At 43.4% G+C, this 21,368-nt stretch overlaps 1 protein-coding gene across 1 annotated transcript in view; it reads left to right on the top strand.

Moving 5' to 3' along the window:
• Positions 1-21,368, top strand: part of RYR3 (ryanodine receptor 3) — a 355,591-nt gene that overhangs the window by 179,287 nt on the left and 154,936 nt on the right. Inside the window, 4 exon segments of the mRNA XM_059372112.1 lie at positions 81-876; positions 3,716-3,916; positions 9,069-9,171; positions 10,295-10,432. Of these exon segments, the coding sequence (XP_059228095.1) occupies positions 81-876; positions 3,716-3,916; positions 9,069-9,171; positions 10,295-10,432 (1,238 nt within the window).

The raw sequence follows: 21,368 nt of genomic DNA, 5'->3' as shown, positions 1-21,368 counted from the left end.
GGGATTCAAAGAGAAGCACTCCCCTGAAACCCTGCATATTCTTCTCCCCGATGAGTGGTTGACTGCTTGTCCCTATGCAGGTGTGTGGACATCCTGGAGCTGTGTGAGCAGGAGGACCTGATGCAGTTCCATTACCACACGCTCCGACTCTACAGCGCCGTGTGCGCCCTGGGAAACAGCAGGGTGGCCTACGCCCTGTGCGGCCATGTGGACCTCTCCCAGCTCTTCTACGCCATTGATAACAAGTACCTCCCTGGCCTCCTTCGCTCCGGGTTCTACGACCTCCTCATCAGCATCCACCTGGCCAACGCTAAGGAGAGGAAGCTAATGATGAAGAACGAGTACATCATTCCCATCACCAGTGCCACCAGGAAAATCCGCCTGTACCCAGACGAATCCAAGAGGCACGGGCTGCCGGGGGTGGGCCTGAGAACGTGCCTTAAGCCCGGGTTCAGGTTCTCCACCCCTTGCTTTGTTGTGACTGGCGAGGAGCACCAGAAGCAGAGCCCTGAGATCCCCTTGGAGATTCTCAAGACGAAGGCGCTGAGCATGCTGACGGAGGCGGTGCAGCACAGCGGGGCTCACATCCGCGACCCTGTGGGTGGGTCTGTGGAGTTCCAGTTCGTGCCTGTGCTGAAACTCATCGGGACCCTGCTGGTCATGGGGGTGTTCGATGACGATGACATCCGGCAGATCCTCCTCCTGATTGATCCCTCTGTGTTCGGGGAGCACAGTGTGGAGACGGAGGACGGAGCAGAGAAGGAGGAAGTGACTCAGGTGGAGGAGAAGGCAGTGGAGGCCGGGGAGAAGGCTGGCAAGGAGGCTCCCATCAGAGGCTTGCTGCAGACCCGACTGCCTGAATCTGTCAAGCTGCAGGTAACTCAGGGCAGCCAAGTTCCCACCCTTGAAAAGAGCTGGGGAGGGTGACAGTGCAATTGGGAGGTCAGGCTGGGACTCGGGGCATCGGCCTAAATCTGGGGTATAGCACAGATGCCAAAAGAAAGCGTTCTCTGGCCATACTTATTTCTGATTTTAGTATATGTGCTGCCGAAGCGAGCACTCATGCTTATTTCTATTTTTTAATTTTTATTCATTTATTTATTTATTTACTCATGCTTATTTCTAAAGTGAAATGTCCTCCCTAGGTCAAAAGAAAAATATTAACCCTTACCCATAAGATAAGATAAGATAAAGATAGATAAAGATAAAGATAAAGATAAGATAAGATGCTTTATTTTTAAGATTTATTTATTTATTTGGGAGGGAGAGTGCAAGGGAGCATAGGGGATGGAGAGCAGAGGGAGAGAGAGAGAGAGAAACCCAAGCAGACTCCACACTAAGCATGGGGACTGATGTGGGGCTCCATCCCAGAACCCTGAGATCAGGACCTGAGTCAAAATCAAGACTCAGACACCCAACCAACTGTGCCACCCAGGCGTCCCAAGGCAAGTGCTTTAGAATTGTTTTTATGGAACTAGTGATGGATTGGCCCTGATCTTACCTCTCACCTTTAGGACTAAATGGCTCCTTGGTGAGATCTGTCTGAAGAGGAGGCGGAGCCTTTGGCTATGGAACAGGCCAGAGGAACTGGCTCATAGGGTGGCCACACTCCCCACCTCTCATGTGTTGCCATGTTCTGATCACTAAGCCTGTGGCGACCCATTGCACTGGCATTCAGGTCAACTGCCCTCTGAGCTAAGGAGAAGAATCATGCCCACCTAGAGCTGCACCCTTGTCATCACCCAGGAAACCTCAACTCTTCCTAAGCATAGTCTTACCAAATATAAGCTAGCGTCGGTGATGCATTGAAGATGATCACTTTTGTCTTCTGGGCACTGAGAAAAGAGAAATGAAAGTGAACAGAGCAGAACAGTCTCTTCCACAAAGTCAGTCTGGCTCACGCATCCATTGGCCACTTACTGGCACTATATGCTTGCCAAGTCCATAGTCTACCAAAGCCTTAGCTTTCCAATATGTAAAATGTGGATGATAATATAATAAAACATAATATTCAGATTTGTCATTGTAAAATACAATAGGAAATGTATCTTATCATAAAACATATAATGATCTCCAAATGACTCTTCCTTACCCAGTGTGATGAGATTGGGAGATGGTCATTTGATGAAAACATTGCATCTAGAGGAGAAGCATAACAAATTTTACATATATACCTTCAACAATTTTATTAAAACATACAAATGTGCTCTTCTGATGTGGAGTCAAGCCCTGTTCTTTAATGTGAGTCCCTGACTGGTGTGGAGAGTCCTCCCTTTTGTATCAGTGACACCTGTCACACTCAGTTTGATGTGCCTGATGGCCAGCTGAGGCATCTTTAGGATAGACTGTGGATTTAGAGGTAACTGGAAAGCAACCCAAGCACAGAATACTTCTAAATTTTAATTCTTCCCTCCAGTTTTTTTTTTCATAGTTGTCTAATTCATATCCACCATTTAGTCTTTTTTAAAAAATACAGCTTGCCTTGGGGTGTCTGATTGATGCAGTCAGTTAAGCATCTAACCCTTGGTTTTAGCTTCGGTCGTGATCTCAGGGTTTTGAGACTGAGCCTTGCATCAGGCTGTGCACTCAGCACAGTGTCTGCTTGAGTTTCTCTTTCTCCCTCTTCCCCTTCTCGCCACCCCACTTCAAATATATAAAAAAATCTTTTTTTTAATCTTTTATTTATTTATTTGACAGAGAGAGATCACAAGTAGGCCAAGATGTAGAGAGGGGAAAGCAGGCTCCCTACTGAGCAAAGAGCCCAATGTGGGGCTCTATCCCAGGACCCTGAGATGATGACCTGAGCCGAAGGCAGAGGCTCTAACCCACTGAGTCACCCAGGCACCTCTAAATAAATCTTAAAAAAAAAAAAATCTTGCCTTTTACAGATGTTCCTTAGTCATTCAACTTGGTTGAAACTTTGTATTTCATTGGCACACATTCCTTCTAATTAAATGTTGTCACTGTAATCACAAGTGTGATGGGCATGTGGTTTGGCCTTGTTCACCTGGCTGAGGCAGAGCTGGGCGGATATGCTGTAGACTGTCCTGCTGCACAAGAACACACCACCATCAGTGGTTTTGCTGTCTGTGCCCAGACGGACTGGAGAGTGTCTGTTAGTCATGCAAAAGGTGAAGTGGAGAAAGGTTAATAAATATTACATATTTACTTATTAAATAATAAATATTGAGATATTTATTAACTCAATAAGTTCTGGCTGTTGCTTAGTAGTAAAAGTTCAAATAATGATAAGATTAGTAATAGTAGCTCTCTGAAAGAACTATTGACAGAAAAACAGTGCCAACAGAAAAAAAGAAAGGCAGAGAGGGGAACAGAAATCTTTAGTCCCCATCATTCAGAGCCAGAAGATGTCAGGAAGGATCCAGAACTCACCTGGGCAGTTCAGTGGCGGTTTCTACATGAAGAAGAGAGCCATGGAAGGACTCTCTTAGGAATGCTGTTCTCCCTTGCCACAGGCAGATTTATTCTGTCTTTGGTGGTTCATTGTCCTCTTATTCAGCTAAAGAGAGAGCTGTTGTCTGGATTCAGGCTGACTTGGATTCAAGTGATGGCTCTGTAGTTACTGTGTGACCCTGGGCAAGCCACTTAGAGTGCCCGAGACTCAGTGTTACCTCTGTAAAATGGGGTTGCCATCTGCTTCCCCAGTGTATACAAAATATTGTTAAATTAGCATAAATATATGTTTGTGTTGCAGATGTGTGAGCTCCTCAGCTATCTCTGTGACTGTGAGCTGCAGCATCGAGTGGAGGCCATTGTGGCATTTGGCGACATTTATGTCTCCAAACTCCAGGCAAATCAGAAGTCCCGCTACAATGAGCTCATGCAGGCCTTGAACATGTCCGCAGCCCTGACTGCCCGGAAGACCAGGGAGTTCCGCTCCCCGCCACAGGAGCAGGTGAGAAACTTCCTGAGCTTCCATGCCCTTCTTAGGGAAGAACTTGAACCTCACAGAGTAGAGCACATAAAACCTTTATATGTCTGGGGCAGCCATGAGAATGGTGGGTGATTAAATGACCCAGCACAATGCCAGGGGACAGGTCTGGTCTTTTCCTAATGGCAACAAGGAGCATCTACCACTTATCCTAGATGGGGAAGAAAACCCATCCCAAACTGCACGTGGGCATGGCTTCCTCCCCTCCCTGGCTCACTCGTACCCATTCCCCATCATGGAGTCGAAGACCACATCATTGTCAGGATCCAACTTTTGCAGCAGCAAGGATCTGCCATTAGAAGAATGTCTGTCCAGTCCTTGCAGAAGTCACTACTTTGTCAGAGGTCAACAGAGCGTGGTCAACACTTCCCAACTGATGAGAGTGGATGGTCGGTCTTCCTTGTCACCTTGCCCCGTGCCAAGACCCTCACAAAGCTTCCCAGCCCCCGGAAGCTGGGAGAACAGGACTGGGCATATGAGGTCCCTTCTGTGAGGTACTGACTTCATTTTTTGCAGTACTCTGTGGCCGGCCTTGCCCAGATGGGAAGGCTCCTTTGAAAGGATGGAGAGTCCTGTGAGCACCTTGCAGAGGAGGGCAGGACAGCTGGTGGAATAATAGTTTGCATTTGTCCTACTGCTCAGCTGTCATACATCCTGCAGGCTGCTTGGCCCCAGCTCCCTCAGTGTTCCAAGCAGAAGATCTTTCAGTGAAGACATTTGTTTTCAGTCTCTCAAACCAAATCTTTGGATCTTATCTATATTTAATAAGCAGCTTATCCCTAAATTGTTGTCAGTATAATTACCACCATTTGATATTAGTGGGACAACTTGGTCTAATTACTTTCCTAATCTATTTTGTACGACATAGATATTTATATTGGCTTTAAAATGAGCCACAGCTCTTGGCTTTTAAAAGATTCACTTGAATGATAGTGGCCTTGAAAAGAGTAGGCGAAGCTTATCATCTCTTTGCTGGAGGCAAAATGAGAAAGCCCTTTCAATTGATGGGAGGAGGTAATTTGCACCCTGCTGAGGGAAGTGCGGGGAGCCTGAAATACTCTTGAAGGTTTTACAAATGTTGTCAGGCTGCCTTTAGACTGGCAACAGGTGCATGTGAACATTTCCCATTTTGTTGGGCAGATGCTGACTCATTTTTCGTGAATAATGGGACTGGAGAAGGATGTGGTTGGTGCCTGGCTCCCCCATCGCTCACTGTGTGGCCTTGGGCAATGGCCTTTCTCGGTCTCAGTGGTTTTAGCTGCAAAATGAGGATGTTTGTTATCTCCCTCCCTCCCTTCTCCCGAGGATCCCATGAGATAACACGTTTAGGTGATCGAGGAGGTTACGTGACAAACAGTAAACATTCTGTAATTGCTGTCATTAGCTTCGTGTTGGAGGTGTTACGTTTGCCTCATACCATGCTCTATGCCCTTCTGCCAGTGAGCAGAATTTATGTCTCTTTTCTGAGGCATCTGATTAACTCAACTAGGATGTGTTGTCCATCTAACACTGTCCTCAATGACCCAGCTTATGATCCTGGCTTCTGGGAGGGCCACGCTAGCTCCTACCTCTCCTTTATCCCTCCCGCCAACTTACCTTTTCTTCCACAGTCCCTGGGACCTGCCAGTACATCTTTCTTTTGCCTTCCCAGTAACCCAATGGACGATCGTTTCGGATTTGTTTTAGCTATCTGTAACTTGGGAAATTCTTCCTTAAGTGTGTTAAACCAGTGAATCTTGAGCAGACCTTGGAAACACAAAAGGGCTTAATAAAAACAGATGCTGATCCCCACCCCCAACCCCGGCTTCTAATTCAGTAGCTCTAGTGTGAGGCCCAGGAATTTATACTTTTAGCAAGTTTCCAGATGATACTGATGCTGCTGGTCTAGGAATGAAATGAAAGAAGGGACACTAATTGCTATCAAATTCAGCTGTCCAATCTACCGCCCATCTCAGTATTCATTTCTAGAAGGAACCTACCAACAGAGCTCTCTAAATAAATCAGACTTGAATATCAACAAAGGAGAATTTATATCAATTTCAGGGGATAGCAATGCAAAATCACTTGGAAGATTGGCTGCATAAGAATTAGAATTTTAAAACAGTGATATTTTTCTCTCATTGTTCTGTAACCTTTGAGGAGAAAATAAAGGTTTTCAGCTTTGTATCCATGTAGTAGAGAGAGATTGAAAAAAATCCTCCTTGGGGGATGTTACCAAGTACAAAAGTAGGCAAAACTAAGATCAGTCCAACAGTTGTTGGCAAATTAGCCAGGCACAGTCTATAAACCGCTGACTTTTAAAAGGGCATCATTAAAGGGTATGCCCTGCGGAGGAGAAAATTCAGCTCAGTTCCCATTTGGTTTTTTGCCCTGCAGGCTTGGGAGCCCGTGCTTCCCCAGTGTTCTACCTAAGGAATGATCTTTCAGCAAAGAAATTAATATTTTACTCCCAAGATCGATCTTCAAATTTTGTTTTTATTTAATAAACAACCTATCAATATATATTGATATAATTACCATGTTTTAACATTGTGGCACAACCACAAAAATTACTTTCCTAACCTGTTTTATGGATCTTATTTTATTACAAGCAGTACTTCTGCCTACTTCCAAAAAGTTGTTTGCAGTCGTAGCTTTAAATAAGAAATAAGGATCTTCTGGGGCACCTGGGTGACTCAGTGGTTAAGCCTCTGCCTTCAGCTCAGGTCATGATCCCAGGGTTCTGGGATCGAGCCCCACATCGGGCTCTCTGCTCAATGGGGAGCCTCCTTCCCCCTCTATCTGCCTGCCTCTGCCTACTTGTGATCTCTCTGTCAAATAAATAAATATAAACAAATAAATAAATAAATAGAAATAAGGATCTTCCTAGAAACATTAAATATGGTTTTCTATGCTTTAATAAAAGGGATTGTAAAGTTTTTTTAACTTAGAAATCCTAAACAGAAGGAGAAAATACCTTTGCCTGGGATGTGGGTTACCCTGCCCGAGGCAGCCAAATGGACAACATCACCTCTAACTTTGCTTCTATCCCTCTAGATACTCATTGACTTGGGGTCGTGGGTCTTTGGAAAGAATTGAGACATTCCTGAATCTGAGAAGGAAATGAATGAACTTCATTTTCACCAACTTGTCATTAATCTCTGATAGCATTTCTTTAATTATTTCATGTAGACCACAAAGCAGATATGTGACTTTTCCGACAACAGAAATTGCCTGTTTTTTTTTATGTTGTATTACAGTGGTTGTCATCCCTTGACATATTATTTATATTCATCACAGCTTCAAGATCTCAGTGGATATGTGACCTGCCACTAGATTTTTTTTTTTTTTTTGTCTAATGAGTTAATAAACAAGTACATATGTTTGTATACCACGGGTTTCTTTTCTATGGTCTTGATAACTAGATCTCAGTATAAATTGTTTATGTAATTTTCTGTATTTGATGGTACATATTCAGAATATTAATCTGAAAAGTAATCAGGGGGTTTCAACAAACTGTCAGAATGGTCCGTGGCATAAAAATAGTTAAGAATCCCTGAGACAAAACTGTAAAGGAAAAGATGATACTTTAACTACATGTTAAAACCTACATGTCAATAAAAAAAAAATCCTATAAAGTTAAAAGCTCACTAAAATCCAGGCTATAAGAATTAATAGTCTAGGGATGTGCAAAATACAGGTTAATTTTTAAAAAGAAAATTACTGAACAAAAAATGGAGGAAGAACATGAACACGAAATTTATAAATATGAAGTAGGGGCATCTGGGTGGCTTGATTGGTTAACCATCTGACTCTTGACCTCAGCCCAGGTCATGATCTCTGGGTCTTGAGTACAAGCCCTGTGTTGGGCTCCACACTGGGTATGGAGCCTACTTAAAAAAGAAAAGAAATGGGGCGCCTGGGTGGCTCAGTGGGTTAAGCCGCTGCCTTCGGCTCAGGTCATGATCTCAGGGTCCTGGGATCGAGTCCTGCATCGGGCTTTCTGCTCAGCAGGGAGCCTGCTTCCCTCTCTCTCTCTGCCTGCCTCTCTATCTACTGTGATCTCTGTCTGTCAAATAAACAAATAAAATCTTTAAAAAATAAAAAAGAAAAGAAAAGAAATAAAAATGGCCCTTAAATGTGGAAAAACAAAATTCAACCTCACCAATTAAATGCAAATTAAAGCAACAGGAATATGACATTTTTCACCTATTAAATTGGGAAATATTTAAAAATGTGTTAACTCTCATTACTGCAATGGAGATACGAAGTATGTATCAAGATACACACTCTTGTATCAAGTTGGTAATAATGCAGATTGTTGTGAGCTTTCTGAAGGGCAGTTTGGCAATTCATATTAAAAGCCATTAAAATACACAAATCTTTTGATCCAGTCATTTCACTTTTAGGAGTTTGTCCTTAAAAAAATGATCAGAGATGTGAATAAAAATTATGTAAAAGGAAATACAAACAAACTTTATAAGGATAAAGAAATGGAAACAATTTAAGCATATATTAACAAATCATTAATTTTATGTACATTTCACATTGCTATTCATCCATATGATGAAATACAATGTACGTATTAAAGATCAGTAAAATCAAATGCTCAAGATAAATTGTTAAGTGGAAAATTGGACTTCGAAAATGTTTAGATTATGATCTCTATCTGCACACATAAAGATTTGGAGATACTAGCTAAATATGGTTTTCTTTGGGCAGTGGGATCGCAGTAAACTTTCTTTAGGTATTTCCAAATTTTGTGCAATTAGTAAGTTACCATTATAATCAGGAAAAAATGAAAGCTACTTTTAAATGTTAGCCATTCTTTTTTTTAAAGATTTTATTTATTTGAGAGAGGGAGAGAGTGCACACACACACAAGCGGGGGTCGGGGGGCAGAGGGACAAGCAGACTCCCCACTGACTAGGGAGCACAATGCAGGATTTGATCCCAGGATCCTAAGATCGTGACCTGAGCCAAAGACAGACGTTTAACTGACTGAGCCACCCAAATGACCCTGCTGGCCATCTTCATAAAAGAATTTGAGTTGGACAAAATTGGCAAAGGCTGTTAGGTGTTTAAGACAGGATCTGAGTCCTTTTGACCAACTACCCATTCTTCTTTGTCCCTCAAAGATCAACATGCTTCTTAACTTCCAACTGGGAGAAAATTGCCCCTGCCCAGAGGAGATCCGGGAGGAGCTATATGACTTCCATGAGGACCTTCTCATTCACTGTGGTGAGTTTCTGAGACGCAAGTTGTATCAAAGACAAGTCTGTTTCTGATTCCTCCATTACAAGCTAGTGGGGGCTGAGAAGAAAATTTTCTATTTAAAGGTGCAGGGAACACTTGAACAACACGGTTTGAGCTACGTGGGTCCACCTACTCTGTTTCCTTAAGTAGAGTACAGTACTATACGTGTATTTTTTCTTCCTTATGATTTCCTTAATAACATGTTCTTTTCTCTAGCTTACTTTATTATAAGAATACAGTACATAAAACATATAACATTAAAAAAAATATGTTAGTTGACTATTATTGTCAGGAAGGCTTCCCATCAAGAGTATCCTATTTATAGTTCAGTTTGGGAGGGTCAGAGTTACATGTGGATTTTCCATCGTGCAGATGAGTGGCCCCTGCATTTTTCAGAGGCTAACAGTACGATACTAATTGCTCAAGAAATGATTCTTCCCAAATGACTTGGGTCAGAGAAGCTATAGGAAATAATTCTGGCATAACATAGGATGGAAATGTCTACTGAGAAGAAATTTTGTGAGATAGAAGAGCGTGAACAGGGTTTCTGAAGAAGGAAAATGACCGATACTTACATAAACCTCCCCCACTTTACTTAGATAGTTGGACTCTGCTCCCCGCTAAACCAAGATTCCAATCCCCTTTGCTTCTTAGCTTTTGCAATGACATAAGTATGATAACTTCTGCCCTGAAGAATTCTAAGCCTGCAGAGCCTACTTTGATACAAAACTGATGATTTTAAATGGTTCTCAGCATTTGTGCCGCTTCTGCAGGGGTGGATTCACTAATAAATAACAGGTGGTCTTTTCATTTGAAATAACTCAATGTTAACTTTTTCTTTCGAGAGACTCTAGAGCCCTTTTGGGGTATAGGTTAGAAAAAGTTAAGTGTGGGGTTTGAAATTACTTGATGTTCTTGTACAAAAGAAAGAAATCATCTTTTTAAAAACTTGTCAGAAGACATCATAGAGTTAAATACTTACGGGGAGCTGCTATGATATCTTTAGAAGGTTCCAGAAGGGTGGGAAGCAGAGACTTTGTGTTCTTTCAATCATATGGTGGTTTCATGTACTGTTTGAGGTTTTTCACTCTGTTCTGTGCCTTTCTAGGCGTTCCACTGGAGGAGGAGGAAGAGGAAGAGGAGGACACGTCCTGGGCTGGAAAACTCCGTGCCTTGGTGTATAAAATCAAAGGCCCTCCCAAGCCTGAGAAGGAACAGCCTACAGAAGAGGAAGAGAAATGCCCTAGTAAGTGATCATGCCTTTCAATCACAGTCCTTCCAATACAGTGCTCTTCTATGACGTAATGCAGGGAACTGGCTTCTGACAGATACTGTGAGATGGACTGCTATGTTTCAAAGGACGTATCTGGGTATTTTTTATAATTGATGGTGGTTATTGTGTATTTGGGGCTATGCTTCTTTTCCGATTTAAGGAACTTACTTTCAGAGTCTTCTGAAACCTGAAGGATCTGTTACTCGGGGTCTGCTCTTGTCTGTCTGGTTAAAAACACCTATAAACAGGTTTTTGTTCTTTGAGGTTTCCATTGTCTTCCCCCTTTAGTCATTGTTTCTGTCACCTCTGCATTGCAAGTTGCCTCAGTGAAAAAATAACGATGCAAGGGGAGTAAAGGAAATAGGATGTGGGCTTTGATGGGGTTCTTTTTTGGGTTTGGGCTATAATTTCCATAGCACAGCATCCTAGAGGATTTTGACCTTCAATTTTGCAACAACACCAGACCTTGTCCAAGTTCATTTCTCTAAGCCTTACGGTAGACGCGACTCTAACCATTATTACTCGTGTTGAAACAAGATCATAATTTGCTCTTAGGGCAGTTTATTGTCCATAAACCATTAACATTTCAAGAGGAAAATTGTCTATGTATTATATATAATCAGGATGCTCTTTAGTACCAAATTCTGCAAATATTTCGTTTGTCTAAAGAAGGAACTTCCAAGGTTAACATAGTTGCCTTTTATCTTGTTCCTCATCCTATCCGTTTTAGAACATGCTTTCAAATCATAGGCCAGAGCAGTAGACTGCCAAGCTGTGATTGATTTGTCTGAAAACACTACTTTGGGGTTCGTACATCTTACTGCCCTTTATACTGACCTTCCATCTTTGTCAGTATCTCTGAGTGGAAGGAAGCCTCACCATTTCTCAGCACAAGTGTTGAAGCCTCTGGACAAGTGTATGGGGTACTTGGTACTAGCACCCACCATGGGAGGGGTAGTCTTTGATGAGGAAATGCCAGCAAGATTCTAAGGGCTCAAAGGTGAGTTTAGATTCCCTTTGTGGTTCCTGTCAAAGCAGAACTAAAAATAGACTGAGCTGACCCATATTACCTGCTGAGAGTCTATTTTCAAAGTAGATCCTTCTTTCTAACATATAGTATGTCACAACACTGGGTCCCACAAGGGGACCATTTCATGGTAGGTAAATGGAGTCAGATGAAATCACTTGGCTGTGTGAACTCTCCCTAACTCTAAGAACAGTGTCCAGGCTCCAGACATGTCAACCTTCAGCACTGCTACCCTGGGCCTTGGGCTGAAAGACCATGTTCTGTCCCTTCTGGTAGAACACACAGACAAGGTCACTCCAGTGTTAAGACTCCATGTCTTCACCTCATCCTGCTTCCCTTCCAGGAAAGCTGTGAGAGATTCAAGCTTTGTGTTCTTTTTTTTTTTTTGTAAACATATATTTTTATCCCCAGGGGTACAGGTCTGTGAATCACCAGGTTTACATACTTCAAGGCACTCACCAAAGCACATACCCTCCCCAATGTCCATAATCCCATCCCCTTCTCCCAAACCCCCTCCCCCCAGCAACCCTCAGTTTGTTTTGTGAGATTAAGAGTCACTTATGGTTTGTCTCCCTCCTCAAGCTTTGTGTTCTAAGCCTCCTACCCTGGATTTCCAGAAATAGAAAGAAAGGTAGTCAAGCATGTCTGGTTGTCAGTAGATGGGTTCCCTGGCCAAATGTTCCAGAAACCGAAAGCTCCTCACTTAGGACTAACATATGAAGAGAAAATCTTGGGAATGGCTTAACTGTCACATCCCCAAAGTTGTTTTTAACCCATGGATGGAGACAATATTTCTGGATACATAGCCAGTTGTGATAAAAGAGCCAAAATGCTTTAAATTATTAGTAACTTTGTCCATGTTATTACTTACCTGATTTTTCTTCCCTTACATTTAATAAAATATTAAAAGTGCAGATAATAATATGAGTTAGTGAATGGACAATTCACCAAATACTTCCCATGATCAGGTTACTCCTGGTGGGTTTTTTCACTCCTCTGTTGTATAGCTGATGAAAATAGGACTCTGAAGAATTAAGGGATATTTATTCATTTCCTCTCTCCACTGCTACCTGCTTCCAGAAAAATTTCCAGGTGATGAATGTCACCAGCCCAAGGTAACCAAGATGACTAAAGCTGTGACTTGCTTCACATTTTCTGGCTTTGGTTCCACGCTCTTTCCATTGTCTTGTAAAACTCCCCAAATACAGCTATTACATAGAGAGTGGCTTTTTAAAGCCATCATCTGTTTATCTGGCTTACTACACCTGTGAGGTGACTCACAACTGTGACGCAATATTACACCACGGGGAATCTAAACCCAACAGAAGTCAGAATTCTAACATGCCAAAGGTTACCAAGCCAAAGAGCCGCCCTCAAAGTTTTCTGGGTAGGGGGTGCAGTCTCACCTCTATGAGCGGTTGGTATTGGCCAGATGACCTGCAGGCAAATTTCAGCTTTTCTAGGCAAAAGGACTCAACAGTGTCCTGAACCTTGTGAGAATCCCGCTAGCTGACTCAGAGTTACGGAGATCTGCCTAAACTAACTCTAAGCCATATTGTCGATGAAAGCTGTTACAATCTTATCAAAACATCATATGATAATGAAGAGGTAAAAAAGATCCAACAATAGCAGCCCGCCATACTAAGTCACATTTCTTTGGCTTATCCCCATCCAGCAAACTCCCGAGAAAATCTTTTGCCTGTTAGTTCTAAGCCAGGGCTTCTCACACACTGCATTTGAAGCAGGATTTTCTTGCATATAAATCTGTTGCCACTGAGTTATTCCTCCAGAAGAGACCAACCAGCTCTTCTCGCTAGATTCTGAAATTAACCAAACGAAGATCACCTGTCACTTTACTGCTCAAAGTTGGTGCCTTCCTGATCTCTGTCGTTCCCTGAATGCTCTCCCCATGGAGGCTTTTCCTGCCACTTGTGTCCCTCTTGCCCCACCACTGAGTGGCCTAAGAGCCCTAACCAAATTTCTCTCCTGCCTAAATGCTGCAGCCTGTTGAGTACCGAGGAGGGGGAAAAGTCTACTGTTTGCTACAAAAATAGGTCTAGAGCCCAGCACAAATACTTACCACAAATGAGACAACTCAGTGGTAGGTCCGTCTAGGCTACTCAGGCAATATTCGTAAGCCTGCTTAGTTTCTCTCCAAACAGCCTCTCGCCACGATGCACGTGCGCGGACACCTCCGTGAACTCTTTTCTTTCCACCTCGTCCTCCGTCCTCTGCCCCTACCATTTTATGGCATTTCTAAAAGGGCCCATATGACTTTCCACCTTACATGCAGTATCTGTGTCCCTGTCTGTTTTCTTTACTGGATGTTTGTGCTCAGACTGTATCGTCCCCTTTTTCCATGTTTAACTCATTGAGACAACTCTGTCCAACCTCCAGTGTAGGTTAGTCACAGGAGGCTCGCGAAGATGAAGAAAAAAGGACCTTGTGAACAATGGGGGAAACGGGTGTGGACAGGAAACTGAATATAATCACGAGTTTAGATATGCTATAATAAAAGTGCAGGTGAAATACAGTAGGTGGCCAGAGGAGGAGCTGGGCAGATTCCATAAAGAGTGTAGGTAAGTAGATAAAACAAGAAGGGAAAGACATTTTTGATGAGGACAGCTGCTTTGACAAAGCCCCCTGAGCAGAGAAGTTCAGGTCCTATGCCAGGAGTGGCAACCAGGTGAGATTTGTTGAATTCTAAGAAGAATTGAATGGACTAGAGTAGAGTACGAGTTGGATGGTGTTAGAACAGAGTAGCTTGGAAATCCAGTCATTAAACTACATTTGGCCCTTGAATGTGACATATTCGTCATCGCCATGTATTTTGGACTAGTGGCCTTACAGGTGCGGGGAGGGAGGCATTAACATTTACCTGGTAACTGCTGAGTCCTGAGCACCACGTGAAGCCCTTCTGAATTATCTCATGTAATTCTCGCAATATGCGGTAGATGAAGTTGGTGATTTTATTCCGATCTGATAATTGAAGAAACTGAAGGAGAAACAGATTAAGCAACTGTGCCGGCTCGCACAGTGGTGGCATGGACCTTCAAACCTTTGTCGACCTGAGTCTAGGTGCTATTGTGCTCCCCCTGCCCCTGCCAGGCAGTGAGTATGAAAGGTCCTTGAAGACCAAACTATTCGTTTACTCAACAATAATGAGGTAGTTATGGGCACAGGGCTCTAGACTTAGGCTACCTGGTGTTAAATTCTTGCTCTGCTACCTAATATCTGTGAGACTGAGCATGTGACAACTTCTCTGTGCCTCAGTTTCCTCATCTGTAAAACAGGCATAGCCCTAATACCTTCTTTGGTTGACATGAAGAATAAACTCAAAGTGCAAAGTGCTTATAAGTGTGCCTGGCCCAGAGTATGCACTTAATTTTAACTATTTTGGGCTATTAAAATGTTTGTTAATCACTCACCATATCTTAGACCCTGCATTAGACACCAGTCAGCTCTGCTTTAGCAAGATGGCAATCAGAGGATTGCTGTGCAGGATCATTGGAGGTACGGAGCCCACTGGGAGGTCACAGCAGTGCTCTAGATGAGAGCTTCTGAGGACTCAAAGAAGTCTGGTGTAGTAGGCAGGATAATGGTCCCAAGGACATCCATATCCTAGTCCCTGGAAGCTTTAAATAGGTTAAATGGTAAAATGAAATTTAAGGTACAGATGCAATTAAGATTGTTCATCAGCTGGCCTTGAGTGGGGAAATCTAGGTTACTGGGCTAGGCCCGAAATGATCACCAGGCACTGTGCTAGGCACTTGGCATCACCTCATCTGATTAACTCCTCACGGCAAACAACTAGGTACAGTGGCAGCCATGTTCCCATTTTACACAGCAGGCAATGAAGAGAGAAGCAAAATAATTTGGACAAGTTTACTGCAGACTTGGGTCCTGTTCATAGGCAGGGTTCATGTTCTTTCAGGCACCATACAGGGGTGCCTCAGCCAAGTAGTGGGGCTGGAGGGACAGGATTGGGGAGCAGGGACTGAAAGGAGGTACAGCCTGTAGCCCCTCCTCATCCTCAACTTCTTCTTCAGACTGAACACACACAGTTAACTCAAAAGCGATTCGATCACTTTCCCAGCAGAGTACAGACTGAGGCCTCAGCTCCCATGCCCGTCCCTGTCCCTTCTCTACCCCATATTCATGTCAGGAATTCCCCTCTGGAGTGCAAGAACAGCTCCCCTCTGTGCTCTTTTCCCATCATGGTATCATTGTTGTCATCGTCAGCGGTCATTTAATCATGGAAATATTTTGGAGAAAGTGATTATGAGGCTGCTTGACTGATTTCAGAAACACCAGGCTAATTATCCCCCCTGGGACAGAAGCGAGCCCAGCGGGCCACGGCTGGACTGGCAGAACCCGGCCATGCTGCTGCAGCTCGGTGAATGGGTGCCAGGCAAGGCAGCCTCAGGGATGCAGGGGGCATCCCACTGGCTGGGGAAGCGTCCTGGGGCGAAGCAGTTTGCCTTCCCACTTGTCTCCACCCTCACAGATGGGGAGGCTCCAGCCGAGGCAGAAAAGCACTGAGGAGGGACCTTTAGTAATGGATTACATTGGCCACGTGACTGTCCACACACAGCCTTCCCTGAGACCCACATTGCAAGGCTGGTTGGCAGGGATCAAAGGGTTCACACCAGTATAGGGGCTCCATCTCCAGTGCTCCTCCACTCGCTGCCAAGGCCACCTTAGAGACCATCTGTTTATAGGAGTCTTGGCTTGTTTCTTAAATTGGAGTGGTTTTTTGTTTTTCATTTGTTTCTTTTGCCTAAATAAGAGAGAAAAGTGAGGATTGGGCTGATGCTGCCATGACCATGGGGGAAACTCAGTCCCTGCCATACCTGCCTTTCCTTACGCAGTGCTCCTGTGGATTAAACGGTAATTCAGGTACAGCATTATACCCAGGGTCTAAACCATAGGAAGCTCTTAGTGACCATTGGCTACTGTCATTGTAATGAGAAGTAGAATATTTGAACAAGCAGCTTGATCTTTGACCCTATTCCCCTGCCAGGGAACCCAATAAAGGAGACACGGGCACAGGTGCAAAAATTAAATACAGAACTGGGATGAAGGTCAGTGGCTTGCAGCAGATCTGGGATGGGCCCTGTAGCATTGCACACTGCTGGGTCTCCAGGAAGCAGTGCCATTCATGGGCCCTGAGGACACAGAGTGCCCTGAGCAGCTCCAGGAACATTGCTCCAGGCTGTCTTTACAGGCTGGTCCTTTCGGGTACTCAGAGAGCCTTGTAACCTTGTTCTCATGAAATTAAGCGTTAAGTTGCACCTGCTGCTCCTCCTGAGCCAGAGAGGCATCAGGAAAGCACATGGAAATGAGCCTGACTAATTTTCTAGGGCTCCTCAGAGGTGATGGGTTTAACTTTCTCCCTGACCTTCTCTGCTACTATATAGTGGGTATTTGGCCACTTTGTGAAGCAGACCAGACTTGGGACCCAGGGGAAGCTCGGGGACAAAGAGCATAGAGGGCATGAGACGTTCCCATTAAATCTTACCCACTAAATCAAGAGGGTGTTATGGTGCCATCTGACCCCCGACAGGGGAAGCATCCTTTATCTGTCAACAATCAAAACACCATCGAGCTACCACTGCTCATCTCCCCCATGTGGGTGATTAGTGGTGTAGGGTGGTATCTTCAAAGGGCCACTCATTGTGGTCAGTGTTCACTAGATTTTGAGATTTTGCTTTATTTCTTTGGTCTCCAGTTGTACTATTAGTAAAAACAAGCTGGGTAGACTCATGATGGTGGGCATTAAAAGGTAGGGGTAAAATTTCGTGGTGCTCATTACTTTAACCCAGTGAAGCCATACATATTCATTTGCTATTTGAATAAATTAGTACAACCCTTTCAGGAGCTCCACAGATCAAGTAGACATGGAATTCTAGAGTACTCAGCTGTGACTTGGTGGAAGTGGATAGAGACACAGAGAGATAAAGTGACTTGACCAGGATCACACAGCTGGAACAAAGTAGCCCTCACTCTTGTCACTACATCATCCTTCATTCATCTCTTTCAACATGAATTTTATTTTGCTAACTTAATTTTACTGATGAAGAAATCTAGACTCCAGGAATGTAGATAATCCTCCTAACTCAGAGTCCTCTAGAAAACAAGCCAAAGCTTTCTGATTTTCAGGATTTTTTTCTGAATCCACTTCTTTATTTAAGAGAGCATCTAGATAGTATAATAGAAATTTAAAGCCTTAATAAGGATAACTATGTTTTTGGATTTTGTGAAGCTATAGAAAGTAAGAAGCTCTCAGGGTCACCTGGGTGGCTCAGTCAGTTGAGTGTCTGCCTTTAGCTCAGGTCATGACCTCAGAGTCCTAGGATCGAGAGCTACATCAGGCTCCCGGCTCAGAGAGGAGTCTATTTCTCCCTCTCCCTCTGCCTGCCTCTCAGCCTACTTGTGATCTCTCTCTCTCTGTCAAATGAAAAAATAAAATCTTTAAAAAAAAAAAAAAAAAGCAGCTCTTAGCTGGAGAAGTAGATGAGTTTAGATTCCAGCAGCCAAGGTTCAGGACCCAACTCTGTCATTTACTAATTATCATGTTAGGCCACTTTCTTATCCTCCATTCATTTCAGTTTCCTTGTCTATAAAATGAGAATAATGCTCTTCCTACCCATGGGGGCAGGGAGTTAGGAGTCAATAAAATAGTGCTCAGTCTGATGTTCTAGTACATAGAGGTTGGTATACCTCCCAGCTTCTGAAGCAAATATACAAAGAGTAGTGATAAGAACTTTATCTCCACATTTACCATTTCAATGCTTTCAGGAAAAAAAAAAAAAAGAAATAACAGAAAATCCAACTCAGGTAGAATAGCTGGTAAAAGACTTCATTGACTGGGGCACCTGGAAGTTAAAGATGGAACTGGACTTTGGGTTGAGTTAATCCCATGGCTCCGCTCATTGTCCCTACAGTCATTCCACACTCTGACTTGGCCTTCAGGCTGGCAGAGGATGGTGGCTACAAGTCTAGGCCTCACGTCTGTGTGCTGCAGTGTCCAAGGGAAGAGAAAGAAAAGTTCTCCTGCCTGGGACTCAAAGCCAGGCTCCTGAGATCACCCTTGAAGAACTTCGTCACAGGCCAACTCCATGAACCATTGAGCATGACCTTGAAAATAAAATGTGCTGGTTGACTTCCATCAGCAGAGCCTACCTGAGGAGTGGCATTGGGTCAGTTTTCATGGACCATTAGATAGAGAGGTAGCTATCTGTACAAAATCAGTTCTGTTGAGAAGGAAGAAGGCACAAGTGGCTTCTTGACATGTGGTTAGAAATAGTCATCATGTCCTGATGGCTATCATCTTTATGTTTCATTACACAGTGATTACCATTGAAACGCAAGCTGTTCTAGCTCTTGATGTCAGAGGGAAGATACAGGCCAAAAGTGTCAAAAGTGCCAAAAAGCTGTGTCACAGGACCTGGGAAACATGCTCTCTGCACCCTGTGTACGTTATCTAATGAGACAGAGAAGTTGTACAATGGATGTTTTTTGCATTTAATGTTGTTCTGGTTTGATGCAAGCTTGGGGCCAGGGCCAGGCAGACCTCCAGGTGTCAGCAGCCCTGTCACTCCAGTTCCCTCTACAAAATCTTGGAATTGGACTCTCTAGGACTCAGCTTCTATGAGCTGCTCCCTAACAGTTTCCTCCCTGGGCCTCTCCAGTCTGATCTGTAGCCTCAAGTGTACTCAACCAGGGCTTTCTACCAGTGGGAGCATATTAGTAGTTTTCTTTTGCTGCTGCAACAAATTACCATAAACTTAGTGGCTTCAGACAATACGAATTCATTATCACCCAGTTCTAGAGGTTACAATCAAAAATAGTAGCCTTGCTTTTCTTCTGGAGGATTTAGGGAAGAGTCCATGTCTTGTGTTTGCCAGATTCCGAAGGCCCCTGCATTCTTTGATTACTGGTCCCTTCCAGTCATGGTACCTGTACAGCCTCTGCTCCTGTTATTATCTCCTTCTTGGACTCTGACCCTCCTAATTCCCCATTAGGAGAACCCTCATGATTATCTTGAGCCCACCTGGATAATTCAGGATAATCTTCCTATCTCAAGATCCTTAATTTAATCACAAAGGCAGAGTGTCTTTTGCCTTATTAGGCAACATACTGACAAATTCTGAGAATTAAGAGGTGAATATTTGAGGGGGGGGGGTCATTATTCAGCCCACCACAGAGAAGAAGAAAGCAGAGGCCAAAATAATTGGTTCTTGATACTTGGAAAGGATCTACCACCTGTTAAAGCCCCCAGAGCACACGGATAGCCTACTACCAGCTAACTTGTTAATCACCTAGAATTTAAAAATAAATAAGCATACATAATTTAGATGCACATAATTATTTTTCTTTTCCCATTGTAAGCATGAGCATTATAAATTGCTTTCTAAGTTTAAATTAGGGACAGTGCAGTTTTTTTCACTCCCTCTTGTCAACATCATTGGAAGACTTTTTTCTTCCCAACTGCCCCAGATTTAGGAGCACACTCACAGAACTCTAACACCAGCCTAGGATGGGGATCTGTAAGCTTCAGGGATTTGCTTTGTCAGTAGCCAACATCTGCTCTTTGATAATAAGCTTGTATTTCAGCGTATGATGGCCACTTGGACTGTGATCTAAATTTGGAGACGAGAAGATTCTCTCCAGACCGCAGCAGGTTTAAAATTGTAAATGTGCATGATGAGAAGAGATGGTTTTTTTCTTATTGCAGTCACTATTGCAAAACTGGTAATTTGACCATTTAGAAGAGGGTTTTACCCAGTATAGTGGGTAACTCTGGAGAACTTTCAAGGAAGAGTCACAGAATGTAGGCTTGGGGTCTGAGGATTGATAGTAGGTTACAAAATGACAAGTGGAGGGAAGTAAACAACTTAACAATAAACAATACCTGAGCCCCGCCCCCAGACTGATGTTCCAAGGCTAACTCTAAGTTAAGGACACTTCTAATCCTCTTTTCTTGTCTCTAATGTCTGGCTAGTCCATAAATCAAGTAGTGAAGTAGCTATTCTTCTTTCAAAGTAAATTTCAGGAATCAAGTTTTCCTAAACAATAGTGTATCTTAGAAATATTTCATTTCTGGATGACTGGGTGGCTCAGTGGGTTAAGCCTCTGCCTTCGGTTCAGGTCATGATCTCAGGGTCCTGGAATCAAGCCCCGCATCGGGCTCTCTGCTCAGCAGGGAGTCTGCTTCTCCCACCTCCGCTTGCCTCTCTGCCCACTTGTGATCTCTCTCTTTCTCTCTCTGTCAAATAAATAAATAAGATATTTTTTAAAAAGAAAGAAATATTTCATTTCTGAGGTATCCTAAACATTTATTCATTCATTTATTTATTTATTTTCAGCATAACAGAATTCATTGTTTATGCACCACACCCAGTGCTCCATGCAATACGTGCCCTCCATAATACCCACCACCTGGATCTCCCAACCTACCCCCACCCCGCCCCTTCAAAACCCTCAGGTTGTTTTTCAGAGTCCATAGTCTCTCATGGTTCACCTCCCCTTCCAATTTCCCTCAACTCCCTTCTCCTCTCCATCTCCCCATGTCCTCCATCTTATTTGTTATGCTCCACAAATAAGTGAAACCATAGGATAATTGACTCTCTCTGCTTGACTTATTTCACTCAGCATAATCTCTTCCAGTCCAGTCCATGTTGCTACAAAAGTTGGGTACTCATCCTTTCTTATGGAGGCATAATACTCTGTAGTGTATACGGACCACATCTTCTTTATCCATTCATCTGTTGAAGGGCATCTTGGTTCTTTCCACGGTTTGGTGACTGTGGCCTTTGCTGCTATAAACATTGGGGTACAGATGGCCCTTTTTTCACTACATCTGTATCTTTGGAGTCA

The sequence above is a fragment of the Mustela nigripes genome, chromosome 13 (genome assembly GCF_022355385.1).
Source record: "Mustela nigripes isolate SB6536 chromosome 13, MUSNIG.SB6536, whole genome shotgun sequence".
In the NCBI taxonomy this organism is placed as follows: domain Eukaryota; kingdom Metazoa; phylum Chordata; class Mammalia; order Carnivora; family Mustelidae; genus Mustela; species Mustela nigripes.
The sequence above is the reverse complement of the archived record's forward strand: the minus strand, read 5'-3'. Positions and strand labels throughout refer to the sequence as shown.